The 15,876-nt window shown below is 36.0% G+C and overlaps 1 protein-coding gene across 1 annotated transcript in view; it reads left to right on the forward strand.

Annotated features, from left to right (window-relative positions):
• The window catches only part of SDK1 (sidekick cell adhesion molecule 1), a 1,108,031-nt gene that overhangs the window by 442,038 nt on the left and 650,117 nt on the right, over nt 1–15,876 (forward strand). Inside the window, exons 3-4 of the mRNA XM_053556749.1 lie at nt 2,692–2,798; nt 6,186–6,333. Coding sequence (XP_053412724.1) covers nt 2,692–2,798; nt 6,186–6,333 — 255 coding nt within the window. The remainder of the gene's footprint in view (nt 1–2,691; nt 2,799–6,185; nt 6,334–15,876) is intronic.

Raw genomic sequence — 15,876 nt, forward strand, 5'->3', positions numbered from 1 at the left:
AGAGGGACGAACATACTTGGATTAATACGTGTTCAATGTTGAATTATCTCTATTGTTCAAAAGTTTTCTTCACTGAAAAATTATGTCTATCGGTTCCTTTTTGAAGTTGACTAATTGGACATACTTGAATAAAAAGTTGAACCATTAGTATGCTTAGGATCTGAACAAATAAAGCATGGTATACTTTGCCTATTATCCAATTTTTTAAAAAGTTTCTCTGGTCATAGTTTGTAAGAGGAAATGTCTTTGAATTATAGATAACTAATACTATCAGAGCATTTTGTTTTTGTAAAAGATAGCATCACTGCATTTTCTTTTCTCTTGTTCAAAAAGTAAGCTACTATTTGAGTGGATTTTAGCGCTTTTTCTCTCTTAGGATAGATACCTCCTGATACATAAAAAGTATCCCTGCCTCAAGTCTTACTTTTTCGTTGCATCTGAATATGTTCTAACTTATTCAGTTGCAATGTACATACATTCTATTTTTATTTTTTAAATGAGATGTGATTAACACATAAAAAGCTGTACATGTCTATTATGTACAACTTGGTGAGTTTCAAGGTAAGTACACACCTGTGAAACCATCACCACAAAATATGGCATAAACCAGTCTATCTTTTTCAGAAGATTCCTCCTGCCTTCTTTATCTCTTATATTATTTTTGTGTTATAATAACGCATATGATCTATCTTCTCAGTAAATTTTAAATATCCAATACAGAATTATTAACTGTCAGCACTATGCTATCTAGTAGGTCTCTAAGATTTATTCCTCTAGTATAAAAACTTTATGCCCTTTGATTACACCACATTTCCCCTTTCCCATAGCTCCTGGCAGTGACCATTTCACTCTCTGCTTGTGTGAATTTGACTATTTTGGATTCATCTTTTATGTGGTGCCATGTAGTTTTTTTTCTTTTGCGCCTGCTTTATTTCACACAGCATAATATCCTCTATGGTCATCCATTTTGTCACAAATGGTAGGGTTTTTTTCTTTGTTTAAGGCTGAATAATATTCCATTACATGTATATACTACATTTTCTTTATCCATTCTTTGATGACGGACACTGAGTTGTTTCCATATCTTGGCTATTGTGAATAATGCTGCAATGAACATGAAAGTACAGATATTTCTTTAAGATCTTGACTTTAGTTCCTTTGGATAAAGTAAGATTGTTGCATCATATGATAGTTTTATTTGTAATTTTTTTCAGGAACCTTCATACTATTTTATGTAGTGGCTGCCCCAGTTTATATTCTTACTATGTACAATGGTTCTCTTTTCTCCACATCCTTGCCAATATTTAATAGGTATGAGATGATATATAATTGTGGTTTGGGTTTTTACTTCCCTGATGATTAGGAATGTTAACACCTCCTCCTTTGTTTTGAGATAGGAGGATGTTTTGTCACCCAGGATTCAATAGCACAATTATAGCTCATTGTAGCCTAAACCTACTGGCTCAGTTTCCTGAGTAAATGGGACTACAGATGTGTACCACCATACCTAGGTATATTTTTTTAATTTTTTATAGAAATGGGTATTGAGGTCTTGCCCTGACTGGTCTTGAAATCTTGGTCTCAAGAAATCCTCCTGCCTTGGCCTCCCAAACTGCAGGAATTATAGGCATGAGTCACTGTGCCCAGTTTCTTCACCCTTTTAAAATTTGGGTTGTCTGTCTTTATTGAGTTGTAGGAGTTCCTTGTGTATGTTGGATATTAGCTCTTTATCAGATGTATGGTTTGTTCAAACCTTACTCTTGACTTGTTAGTGAACATGGTCTAAAAACTAATTCATGTGCATTCTTAGATGGCTTAGAAGGTGTGGCGTTCAGGAGCTGTAAAACTCATTTCAAGTAGTCATTGGATATATTTCGTTACATACTTTTGGATCCATACTTAAAATATCCCTTACGCTTAAAAATAAAGCAGGGATTTTATGAAAACTATATATTTTAATTTCATTTTCCTTTGAAAATATACTAAAATGTTATAAGTCATAATTTGAAAGATAATTGCTATGACCGCATGAATGGAAAATACAAATGCAATAATCTTTATGTCATCTAAAAAAAGTTAAAGTTAATATTAGGCCACATGTGGAGAAATGTGACTAGAAAGTATATAAATTATGTCTAGATATGTCCACACTGGTGACTGGAGAGAAGGGTGTGTCCTTATGCTATTGCTTTCTTTGCCTCGGTGATCTTTGTTATCTCCTGAAAGTACTGTTTAATCTTTCATACAGAGCTATGTGACGCATTGTGTTAAGATGTTTGCCCATTCCAAAAGTAATTTCTAGAAAATTTGAAATTCTACAGAAAGAATTATAAATAATTTTTTATTGAAAGGGCTAGTTTAAATGCAATGACTTTTAATTATTTAGCATTTCTCATTTATGCAGCCCGTCATGAGTATTATCTCCTATGTGCATGGCACTGTGATAGACACCAGGGATAAAATGACAAATAAAATGGACATAGACCCTAGCTTCATGTAATATTTATAGCCCCGTTGGGAGATAGCTATCAATGAAATACTCTCAGAAATAAATTGAAGGTGTAATTAGTGTCTTGGTTAGGGAAGGATTACAAAGGTATTACCGAAAACAAAATATTTGGGCCCCTACTAGATGAGATGGCAGTGCTATTCTACATATAACCACTAACACTACTTTTTGGTATTTGGCAGGTATATTATTCCATCTTTACAGAAGCTTGATGCTGGATTTTACCGCTGCGTGGTGCGAAACAGAATGGGAGCACTCTTGCAAAGAAAATCAGAAGTCCAAGTTGCATGTATGTATACTATAAAGAGATCTCCAAATGTTAAAGAACAAAGTGTCTATGGGGAGAAATCAAGATGACTTTTAACCATTATAGGAGTTTTTATCTTTGGTTCTATTTAGAACAGAATAATTGCTAAAATCAGTTTGAGAGGTAAGTATATAACTAGTGTGGCTGGTCAGGAGAGGGGTTTAATGAGGCGGGTGCCACATTTTTCCTATTGAAAAGACTAAGGAACCTCTAGACATTGGGGAGGGTAAAACAAACTAGTAAAGGATCCTTCATTTTTATGAATCAGCTGCATGTAATGTATTTGTATATAATATATTTGTATTCAAAATGTTTTTAAATAAAAAGTTAAACCCATATATATATAAATTCTTTGTAATGATGATTTGTTTAGAAATCCTTCTGATACACTATAAGAAAGTACAGGAATATTAAACATCACAGATGGTATTAATGTTACGGAGAATTATTAATTCATTACTGAGAAGATCTACTTTGAAAAATTAAACTTTCAGAAGTAGCCAAAGGAGATATCAAAATCCAGGGAGCTTGAATTTTAGTGTAATCTTTAGGAGAAATGGGAGTGAGAATTTGGCCTATACAAAGCATTTTGTCCTTTTTCTTATCTAAAATCTATGAAGTATAGGATCTATTTAAAATGTACTATCTGCTTTATTACATTTTGATTTTATATCCAAAATATTTTTTGTTTTAAAAGTAATCAAAAACTGTTATAAAATTTTAAAATTATATTTTAATATGTCATTATAAATGACAGAGAACATTAAAGGGCTCTTACGTTTGGCTGTACTATTCAGTGATTATAATATTTCCTCATTTGTTAGTTTTGATCTCAGTTAAAGTTTGTAACATTCAGTGTCTATATAGTTTAGTGTCTGTAAATTTCAGTGTCTATATAGTATTTAATACTATATTCTATTTACTATATAAAATAGGATGATCTAGTTAGTCTACTATTCTATAGTAAGTCTAATGGCTGAGTGAGGTGCTGATGCTATGTATTTGTAGAAAAATGATTGAATCATTTTCCTCAACTGTGGTGATGAAGTCATTCAGTAAACATGCAGAAAAATTCAGGACTTTCATCCATATGAATAATTGAAATCATAATTCATAAAGAATTCAGATCAATACTCAAACCACATTTGAATAAGAGCTTCAAATTTATATATTAAATTCTAATTTATAAAACTGAGTTCTCAGCTTTACTTGGTTAATTATTTATATCCTTGTTTTATCCTTATCAGAAGTATCCAACTTGACCCCTGTGTGGGCTGCATGCTGATTTTTTGAGGACTTCTTTTGCTTATCTGTGCTGTCATATATTGTGAAAAATATTCATGGACCTTTTTTTTTGGGGGGGTGAAGCTAATCAGCTTTGCTTAATGTTTGTGTATTTAAATGTGTGGCCCAAGACACCTCGTGTTTTTCCAATGTGCAGCAGAAAAAAAATGGTTAGATACCCCTTCTTTAGCTCTTAGATTTTTTTTTTATCTTTTCTCCTTACCTTTGACAAGGAATTTCATAATTGGGTAAATGAGATGAAAGCTATGCTGATTAGTATGATGTAAACACTCCAATTTATGCAAATAATCAACACACTGAAATGGGCATAAATGTATTTATGATCTATGTACAAAAGACTAAGTAAAAAAAATAAAAATAAAAATAAACCATGAATATTTTTCTAATCTGTTTCATTGATTTCATCTTTCTCTCAAATTTTATACACTATCACAAAGAAAATTTTTGAATCAAAAAAGCTGTTGATAATGGAGCTCTTCTATGCGCTATTGAGACCTTCAAGCTGTCAAGTAGACCTGGTCCAATTACTCAACAGAATTAGCAAGTTCAGTTCAGTTAAAGTGAAGGGGGAGTGAAAATAAAGCAGCCAGAACTCTCCAGTGTAGCAGAACAGAAGCAAAGTTTCTTTAAAGCTTAGATAAAGCATAGACTTTTCCATAGAGAGTAGAAAAGGGTGAATGAGAAGAGAGGCCATACAAAGGCAGTACACAAGTTTAAGAATCTTATCTTAGTTTTGCCTACAGTTGTCTATAAAGTTTTTCATTGGTCCTCCATTCTTATCTACTTCTCATTGGTCAAGATTATCTCTGTTGCCAAGTGTCCATTTTTCCTTCTCTTTTTAGCCATAATAGTTATCTGCTATTTTTCTGACAATTATATGATGGTCTATTAGTATTGTGATGTTTTTGACATTTGCTATGTGTACCTTTCTGTAACTATGACCATTGCTCCACTTTGTGTCTCAATTTGGAAACTATATTTTATGGACTTGGTTAACTGAGTCCTGACCGAAACTCTGATTCAGGGCTATTTTTAACTTTCTTATCCAGAAGGCCATATTTTTTTCTTATCTCCCTGAGTCCCCATCCTATCCCTTATCACATATACATTTAAATAAAATATAATATTTTGCCATATTTATTTGTATACACATTCATCTATCTATCAACACAATATGGAAATTTTTTGAAAAATTTCAAATGTTAATTTTAAAATTAGCCATTTATATCGATATTTTGTTGGTTGGGTTTTCTTCCTGTGATCCTATTTTTGAAATATTTTCAACCAGAAGAACAAAAACCAGAACAAAACAGTTGCCTAAAATTAAGTCAATAGTATGGGAGTGAGAGAACTCTCGGTAAACTCTTAAGTGGTTAGCAAATATTGCTTCTAGAAACACTCTTAAAGAGATAATCAGTCACCTCTGTCATGAAGAACAGGACAGACTGGACAGGGCATAGACCAGTGCATTAATCAATGCTTAATGATTAGTTAAGCCTTATTTCAAAGTGTTCTTGCCTATCTCACATTTAAGATATTTAATGCCAGAAAGATTTTCTTTGTTTGGAACTTCAAATAATTAAAGGAACATTAAGTATATATTCCATAACTGTACATTTTGCAACCAATTTAAAGATAATGCCAAATATAAAGGTTTCAAGGATGCATATTTCCAAAAAGGTAACCTAGCTTGACAGAGTTGATAGCTGGAAGATGTCTTAGAAGCATTTTATTATAGTTTCTGTGAAAACTGTTTCATGTAGTGCTAAGATGGTTTTCAATAACTCATTTCAATATGACAGTCAGTTGCAAACACTCTGTTGTATTGTTACAGACCATGTGGCTCTGCTGATTGATGTGCTGCTTGGGGTCTTTGGAGGACATAGCTTTGCCTCCTGCTTTACTCACCACTGGATATGCACTCCCCAGTGCTACTGGGTAGTCTCACTTGTTTTGTTATTAAGTATAGCAATGTTAGTGTAAGGAATACTTATTTCTATCTCTGATCTCTCCTCCTCCCAGAAAACTATTTCAGTACTGAAAAAGGCTCATTTTTCTCTTCAGATATGGGAAATTTCATGGATACAGACCAGAGGAAGATGGTTTCTCAAGGACATGCAGCAGTTCTAAACTTACTGCCTATCACCAGCTTCCCTAGGCCTCAAGTGACTTGGTTTAGAGAAGGGCACAAGATTATTCCAAGCAACAGAATGTAAGTTCCTGCAAACATTAAAGTTTCAAGTATAATTAATGATACTTACAGACACTATTTATATAGTAAGTGTACCATTTAAGGTTACCGATTATTTAAACAGAATAGCCTAGTATAGTAGTCCTACTCCAATCTTTAATAACTATTTTAAGACTGGCTGTGTAGTTTTAGGCAATTTAAGTAAATAACCACGTAAAATTATTCTTTGGTATGTTACATGCCCTAAAACTAAAGCAATGTTACCTATTCTTTGTGGTCCTCTTTTTTTTTTTTTTTCTGGAATGCCCTTTGAAAGATGTCATTGTATCCCTAAGTTGTGTTTGGCTTCAAGTACTGATTTAATGAGTGCTGGAATTTACTTATAGAGTTGTGGGGTTGTTTTTTTTTCTTATTTTTATTGAGTTGTGCTTGATATTTATTTCTCTGACAATAAAATAGTAATTACTGCTTATTTCTCTATATCCTTTTATCCTACCATGAAAGTTTTATTTCTCTTCATCTAATTAGTGGTTCACCCATCTATTGCAGAATAGTTGCTTTGTGATTAGTTAAGCATTATTTCAAGGTGTTCTTGCCTATCTCACATTTAAGATATTTATTTAATGCCAGACAGGTTTTCTTCATTTGGAACTTTAAGTAATTAAAAGGAACATTTAGTATATATTCCATAAATGTACATTTTGCAATCTAATATAAAGGGAATATCCCAAATATAAAGGTTTTAAGGATGAACATTTCCAAAAGAATAATGAAATGCTATAAGCTTAGACGAAGAGTCAGATATTTATGCCATTAGATGGTTGCACGCAGATAAAAATTTATGAGGGGGAGAAAACTCTTGTTTTGTTTTTTTTCAGAAGGATATATGTAAAATAATATGTTGAATGGATTTAAGATGTAATTAGGAAAGTAACTGTGGGGCTTGTACTCGCTTTCTCTCCTGCTCTAGCATCTGTGAAAACCCTTCTCTAAGCCAAGTGTTCCAATCTTCCACCTTGGTGTGTGAACCCTGCTTGAACCTAGGCTATTCTTAGCTTATTTCATAAATGTTTTTATTTTAGTTATTGGAAACATGAAAAGAATTGAAATATATATAAAAGCCGTATCTTAAAATTCCAGTAAAAATACCAGGTCCTTAGAAATGGGATAACTGCTATCTTTTTTTAATTTGATTAAAAATTACGTAGGTATCTACCTTTGTGTTGATTCCAGTTATAAAGATACTTCTTGAATTTGCATGAAACAAAAATGAAATCCTAGTAAAGTGTTAGGCTAAGAAAAGGCAGCTAATACTTATTTTTATATAAATATTTTGGAAGTTTCCAGTGTTGAGCACAGTATGACAGGGTAAAGTTGGGGGATAGATGGTGCGGGAGATATGAGGAAGTAAATTGAATTAGGTTTCTTGCCAAACATTGGAGCTTTTATAACATTTATAACATTTCCAACAAAATTAATGTTGGAAGGACTATTTTAACTTGGTAGCATATGAATAGGTATTAATTCATTTGTTAACCTGTGGTCCATCTATATTTAAGAGATAGCTATATTCTTTTTTTTATTATTAAGTCATATATACATAGATCATGAATATGTTTATGCCTTTGTGGGATTCAATGTGTTGATTATTTGTACAAATTGGAGTGCTTACATCTTACTAATTAACATAGCTTTCTCTTTATCTACTTAATCACAGTGTTAAAATGTTTGTGTTCTATACTTGATATATTTGACTTGTACCCTTGCAATATGCTCCATAAATGTGGTCCCACCAGTAACCCTCCCTCTATTGAACCACGGCCCTCCTTTCTATCCCTCTTCCCTTCCCTCCTTCATCCTGGGCTATAGTTGTGATTCATCTTTCATATGAAAGTATGAGTGATTATAAATTGGTTTTATAGTAGTACTGAGTACATTGGACTTTTTTTCCCATTCCTGAGATATTTTACTAAGAAGAATATTTTCCAGCTCCATCCATGTAAACATAAAAGAGATAAAGTCTCCATCTTTTTTTAAGGCTGTATATTATTCCATGGTATACATATAGCATAATTTATCAATCCATTCATGGGTTGATAGGCACTTGGGCTTCTTCCATGACTTGGCAATTATGAATTGAGCTTCAATGAACATCTGGTGCAAATATCTGTGTTGCCAAGTGATTTTTGGTCTTTGGATATACCCCTAAGTAGAGGAATTGCAGGATCAAATGGCAGGTCTACATTTAGATCCCCGAGTATTCTCTAAACTTCTTTCCAAAAGTAACGTACTAGCTTGCTTTCTCACCGGCAGTACCAAAGTGTTCCCCTTTCTCCACCATATATGCCAGCATCTGTAGTTTTGGGATTTTGTGATGTGGGCTACTCTTAACTGGAGTTAGATGATATCTCAAAGTGGTTTTGATTTTCATTTCTCTGATTATTAAAGATGATGAGCATTTTTTCATGTGTCTATAGACCATGCCCCTGTCGTCTTCAGAGAAGCTTCAGTTTAAGTCTCTTGCCCACAATGAAATGGGATCACTTGCTCTTTTCTTATTAATAAGTTTGAGTTCTCTGTGGATTCTGGTTATTAGACCTTTGTCAGAAATATAAATTGCAAAAATCTTCTCCCATTCTGAGAGCTGTCTACTTGGTTTATTTACTGTGTTCTTGGCAGTGCAGAAGCTTTTTAGTTTGATCACATCCCAGTAATGTATTTTTGATGTTGCTTCAATTGCCCCGGGGGTCCTCCTCATAAAGTATTCTCCCAGGCCAATTTTTTCAAGTGTTTCCCCTGCACTCTCTCCAAGAATTTTTATAGTTTCATGTCTTAAGTTTCAGTCCTTTAACCAGTGAGAGGCAATTTTGTTAGAGGAAAAAGGTGTGGGTCCATTTTCAGTCTTCTATGAGTTGCCAACCAATTCTCCCACCACCATTTGTTAAATAGAGAATCTTTCCCCCAATTTATATTTTTGATAGGCTTATCAGAGATCAAATGATGATAAGTGTCTGGGTTAATCTCTTGGTTTTCAATTCTGTTTCATACATCTACCTCTCTATTTTTGTGCCACTACCATGTTGTTTTGATCACTATAGGTTTATAGTGTAGTCTGAAGTCTGGTAGTGTGATTCCTCCTGATTTGTTTCTATTTCTGAGTAATGTTTTGGCTATTTGAGGTTTTTTCTGTTTCCATATAAAATGAAGTGCTAATTTTTCCAGATCCTTAAAGTATGACAGAAGTGCTTTAGTAGGGCTGCATTAAATCTGTAGATTGCTTTGGGTAGTACAGACATTTTAACAATGTTAATTCTTCCCAGCCATGAGCATGGTATATTTTTCCATTTGTTAACATCTTCAGCTATTTCTTTTCTCAGAGTTTCATAGTTCTCTTTATAGATATCTCTCACGTCCTTTGTTAGGTACGCTCTCAGATATTTCATCTTCTTTGGCACTATAGTACAGGGAATAGAGTCCTTGATTGTTTTTTCAGCTTGACTATTGTTGGTATATATAAAGACTACAGATTTGTGAGTATTGAGTTTGTATCCTGAGACACTACTATATTCCTTGATCACTTCTAAGAATTTTGTAGTTGCATCCCTGGGGTTTTGCAGTTATACAATCATTTCATCTGCGAAGATTGACAGTTTGATCTCCTCTGACCCTATTTGTATACCTTTCTCTTGCCTGATTACAATGGGTAAGACTTCCATTACAATGTTAAAATCATTGGAGACAATGGGCAACCTTGCCAGTTTCCTGATCTGAGTGGAAATGATTTCAAATTTACTCCATTCAATATGATATTGTCTTTGGGTTTACTGTACTTGGCCTCTATCAGTTTAAGATATGTTCCTTCTATATCTGTTGTCTTGTTCTGATCAAGAAAGGATGCTGGATATTATCAAAAGTTTTTTCTTCATCAACTGAGAGTATCATATGGTCTTTGTTTTTTAATTTGTTTATGTGCTGAATTATATTTATAGATTTACATATATTGAACCATCCTTGGGATCCTGGGGTGAAAGCCACCTGGTCATGATGTATAATTTGTTTGATGTGTTGCTAGATTCTGTTTGCTAGGATCTTGTTGAATATTTTTGCATCAATATTCATTTGAGATATTAGTCTATAATTTTCTTTTTTTGTTTTCCTGATTTGGGGATCAGGGTGTTATTTGATTCATCAAATGTTTGGGAATTATTCCTTGTTTTTATATGTTTTGGAAAAGGTTACATAATATTGGTGTTACTTCTTCTTTAAAGGTTGGTAGAATTCTGATGTGAAGCCATCTGGTCCCAGGCTTTTCTTTTTGGGGGAGAATTCTTATAGTTGATAATATTTCAGAACTTGATATAGGCTTGTTCAACATTTCCATTTCTTTCTGGCTAAGTCTAGGAAGGTGGCGTGTCTCCAAGTATTGGTTTATTTCCTTCAGATTTTCATACTTTCATAGAGTTTTTTGTAATATTCATTAAGGAGTTTTTGAATTTCTGAGGAGTCTGTTGTTATTTGGCCTTTATCATTTCTGACTGATGAAATTAGGGATTTTACTCTTTTATATCTGGTTAGGTTAGCCAAAGTTTTATCTATTTTATTGATCTTTTCAGAAAACCAACTGTTTGAGTGATTGATCTTTTGAATAATTCTTTTTTTTTTCAATTTCATTTGATTCTGCACTAATTTTAGGTATTTCTTTTCTTTTGCTGTGTTTGGGGTTGGAATGTTCTTCCTTTTCTGGTTGCTTGAGATGTCCCATTAAGTTGTTGACTTTCTCTCTTTCTGTTCTTTTGAGGAAAGCTTGAAATGCTATAAATTTCCCTCTTAGGACTGCCTTTGTGTTATCCCAGAGGTTCTGGTAATTCATGTCTTCATTGTCGTTTTGTTCCAAAAATTTGGTAATTTCCTTCTTAATCTCATCTATGACCCAGCCATGTATGAGTCATAATCTCATCTATGACCCATCTGTACCTCTTTAGAGGACAATTTAAGCCATTCACATTAATTTATATGAGTATGCAGACTCCTTTTGTTACTGAGTTCAAATTTTCTTCCATGATGGTACGAGAAAATTCAAGGAATAATTTCTTTTCTTTTCAATTTGCTAAGGTTAGACTTGTGACCTAAGATGGGATCAATTTTGGAGGATGATCCATGGGCTGATGAGAGGAATGTGTGTTCAGTTTTTTTTAGAATGAAATATTCTGTAGATTTTTGTTAAATCCAATTGTTGAGTGGTTAAGTTTATGTCTAAATTTTCTTTGCTTAGTTTCTTATTGGAGGATCTATCCAACACTGCCAAAGGGGTATTAAAATCTTCAGCTATTATGTTGCTGGAAGAAATCAAGTTGCTTATGTCTGTTAGAGTCTCTTTTATAAATTGAGGTGCATTCTGGTTGGGTGCATAAATGTTAATAATTGCAATCTCATCATGTTGTTTCCCTTAACAAATATGAAGTGACCATCCTTATCTTTCCTTACTTTTGTTGTTTTAAACCTATTGTATCTATGAATAAAATTGCAACACCTGTTTTTTTCTAATTTCCATTTGCCTGAATTATAGATGACCATCCCTTCACCCTGAGTCTATATTTATCTTTTAAGGTAAGATGAGATTCTTGTACGCAGCAGATATCTGGCCTGAGTTTTTGTATCCAGCCAGCCAATCTGTACGTCTTTAGAGGACCATTTAAGCCATTCACATTAATGGAGGGTATTGATAAGCCTGGTAGTATTTTTGGTATCAAGTGTTTCAGAAGTCCAATGGACATTTTTAATCCTTTTACCACTGTGGAAGTTGGAGTTTGAAGAAAAATTTTTTGCATGAGTTTCCTTTGGTGGGAGAGCATTATGCTTGTCATTGTGGAGGATGGGTCTGAGAATATGCTGGAGAGCTGGTTTAGTTATGGCAAATTTCTTCAACATGTGAATGTCATTAAGGTATTTAATTTCTCCATCATAAATAAAATTCAGTTTATCTGGATACAGGATCCTGGGCTGAAAGTTATTTTGTTTTAGGAGGTTAAAGGTCGATGACCATCCTCTTCTAGCTTGAAAAGTTTCAGCAGAGAGATCTGCAGTCATTCTAATATTCTTCCCCTTGTAGGTTATTTATTTATTTACTTTTTTATGTATGGCTGCTTGCAGAATTTTCTCCTTCATATTAACTTTGGCAACGTTTATTATAATGTGTCTAGGAGATGTTTTATTTGGATTGAGTTGTGCTGGGGTTTTGAAACTGTCTGCTATCTGGATTTCAGAATCTCTTGCCATGTTTGGGAAGTTCTCCTCGATTATCTCTTGAAGTAGATCATCTGAGCCTTTCCAAGCAACCTAATCTCCTTAGGGATTCCTATAAGGCAAATGTTTGCTCTTTTGGAGGGGTCCCACAATTCTCTCAGGGAATTGTTCGTTTTTGCTCTCCACTTCTCTTCCTCTTTGAGCATTTAAGAGCATTCAAAAGCTTTGTCTTCAATGTCAGAGATCCTTTCTTCTACCTGTTCTATTTTTTTACTGAGAGATTCTACTGTATTTCTCAGATCTTTGAGGGCTGCACGTTCTTATCTCAATGTGTCAAAATCTTTGGTGAATTTGTCTTTGAATTAATTGAATTCCTGAGACAACTTTTGAATTACTCCTTGAAATTCTAAATCACTCATTACCTCCATTCTGTTGATCTTATTTGCCATCCAAATTCTGAACTCAATATCTGACATCTCAGCCATTTTTTTTATGAACGGGATCATCTGGTGTGTCTGTTTTATCATTCCTTGGGGGAGTTGATCTACTCTGATTATTCATGTTGCCAGAGTTTTTCCACTGATTCTGCCCCATGATTATTTTTCACTGTTTGCCAGATGGTCAGGTAAGGTGAAATTGGATTGGGGGCTCCTGGAGTTGTGGTCCCAGCCTTTCGCCAAGGATCTGGGACTGGTGACTGTAGCTTTTCCCCCCACAACCTTGCAAAGACCCATACAGTATTATAGTCTGAGGCTCTGGGGACCTGCTTGGTGTGGTGGGGTTGGGTGGCTCTGTCTTGTGTTCAGCAGGTTTTGTCCAATCCTAGTGGATCAGTGACTCTGGGTTGAAGTCTCAGCTGTGGAGAAATACAAGCAACTAAGTTACCCTACCCACTACGGGCAACAACTAGAAGAGGAAAATCAACCCTTCCCATTACCATACAACCAGGGTACCACCCGAGAGTGTCCTTGGATGATTGGCCCAGGTTAGGCATTTCAAACCAATTGACCCAGTCAGTATTAACTCTTCAATAGGAGAGTTTGAAATGTCTCCAGCAACTAGATAGCAGAGGTCTACTGGCTGCTTAAATGTGGCTCACTCTAGTGCTCTGTGGAGTCAGAAAGGCCTGTCCAGTAGCAGAGTTGGACCAGGGGGCTGGTGTCTCTTTTCCCACCTTGCACCTCTTTCATGCCCAGTCACTGGTAACCCCACTGGGCTGTGGTACTGCTCCTTCCAATAAGCAGATGTACCAAGGCTTTGTACCTGCCAGAGTCAAAGGAAAGTCAATGCCCCTTCCACCCGGCCACCATCCTCTGCCACCAGCCAGCTCGGGGTGCTCCGGCCTGCCTACATCAGGTGTTCTATGGCAACTGGGGAGTATTCCACCTGAGCTCAGTCTGAACCTGAGGATAACAAATCAGCAAATGATTTTCTTTCTCAGCCACTGTGCCTTTGCCCTAGCCACTCTGCAGCACTTATATCCCTATAGGGCAAGGTCTGGCTTCCTCTGGCAGTCCTCAGAATTGGGGAGGTGTATGTCCAAGACTAGAACCTGGTGGGATCACTCTACTGTTGCTGAATCTTCATGGGAGTTGTCCCTGTGCAGCTCCCTGGCGGCTCCCATGGGAGCAGGGATGTGGCTATAATGGTGCATCCAGCAGCAGCGTGGGGCACACGGTGCCCGGTTCTGGCAGGTTGTGGTCCCAGTGGCTTCAGCAGGGTGGGCACTCAGTGCATGGCTCTGGCAGGGTGGAGTGTGGTGTGTGGCTCTGGTAGGGCAGGACACAGGGCGCACAACTTGGGTAGGTTGGGGCGCTCGGCAAACAGCTCTGGCTGAGTGGGGCATGGGGCTATAGCTCTGGCAGGGCAGTGCGTGGGGCATAAGGCTCCAGCAGGGTGGGGCGCAGGGCACTCAGTTCCAGCAAGGCAGTCACATAGCTTGCAAGCCTCCTCCCGCAGCTGGTTTGGGTTTATGCAGAGCCAAGCCCGACAGACTTTCCCCCTTTGTCTGCACTACTGCTATGGTCACTGTTACACTGCAGCTTTTCTACCATGGCCCTTGCAGTGCCTGGACCTGGCAATGAACAGCAGACATTCCAGTCTCAGCAGGGATTAGGCTTCTGGACCATCAGGTGAGTGGGTAAGGGTGGACTGGAAGTTCAAAATGGCAGGGAAAATGTTAGTTCATCTTTCATGCCTAGCAAGAGAGTGCTCAGTGTCACAGCAGTGTCACTTTGGAGAAGTAGTTCCCACTTTCTGCAACTCTCTCCTGTGGGGCGAGACAAGAGGTCCTCAGTTCACCACTTGCCTGTAGAAAACCTACAGAGAGAAAAAAAAAAAAAAAAAAACAAACTCAGGGGAGGGGACAGACACTTTTCCTTTGGGGTGAATTTTGTATCTGAACTTTGCTTTCTTGGAGTCGCAGCTTGCCTCAGCAGAGGTGATGTGCAATTATCACTCGTCTCTCTCAGCTCAGCTCCCGGTCTTCAGCTTTATTGGGTACTTTCTGGTCATTATCCTTCCCTCTGGATGGGAGCTTCTGTCGAAAGCTGGCTCCAGTTGGCTATGTTGCCCCTTTTCCAAGATGGCTGTATTCTTGAGACTTACTCAAGAAGCATGAAAGGTCATAGACTGAAATTATTCTTAATTTTGTAAGTTTTTAAAAAAATTAGCAAATGCATGCTAAGGACTGCTTAATTCCTGGTAAGCTAATAAAGTAAACATGTTGGTAGTATTTTAACTTAGTGTAACATCTAACAAGTGGTCTGCTTACAAGCATGAAGCTATTGATAAATCTCTAATCTCAGTAAAATAATAATATAGTATGCTGTTTTTTAAAGAGATGAGATGAGGCTAATTATGGATATTTACACTTATGCAAGGCCCTTTAGTTTCATATTTTCTACCTCATCATCACCCCTCATTTATTAAATACCTGCTGTACAAGATAAAATAAATCACTATATGTATGGTTGTCTCCACAAGTTTATATATCATTCAAAGATGTATTGCTTTCCACTCCCAAGAAAGTGCAGCTTTTGACTGAAAGTGGAAGGACATTTCTGTGTTCTTCCTGCCCAGATGGACAGTAAGCACAGATTTCAGGGCATTAGCTCTGTTCTGTAACACCAAACGTGCCATTTAAAAGCTGGAACATTTGACTCAAAGAGCTTCTCACAAATTAAAACATAGGTCAAGATCTGCATGTGTCTTTATCTCCTTATGTCAGGTCAGTTCTCTAATATAGTGATGTATCGTCATGTAGTGAAGAAACCTCATCTCCCCCCATTTTTAACATTATCTTATGACCTTTAAAATGTG

This window comes from Nycticebus coucang, chromosome 12, assembly GCF_027406575.1.
Source record: "Nycticebus coucang isolate mNycCou1 chromosome 12, mNycCou1.pri, whole genome shotgun sequence".
Taxonomy (NCBI): domain Eukaryota; kingdom Metazoa; phylum Chordata; class Mammalia; order Primates; family Lorisidae; genus Nycticebus; species Nycticebus coucang.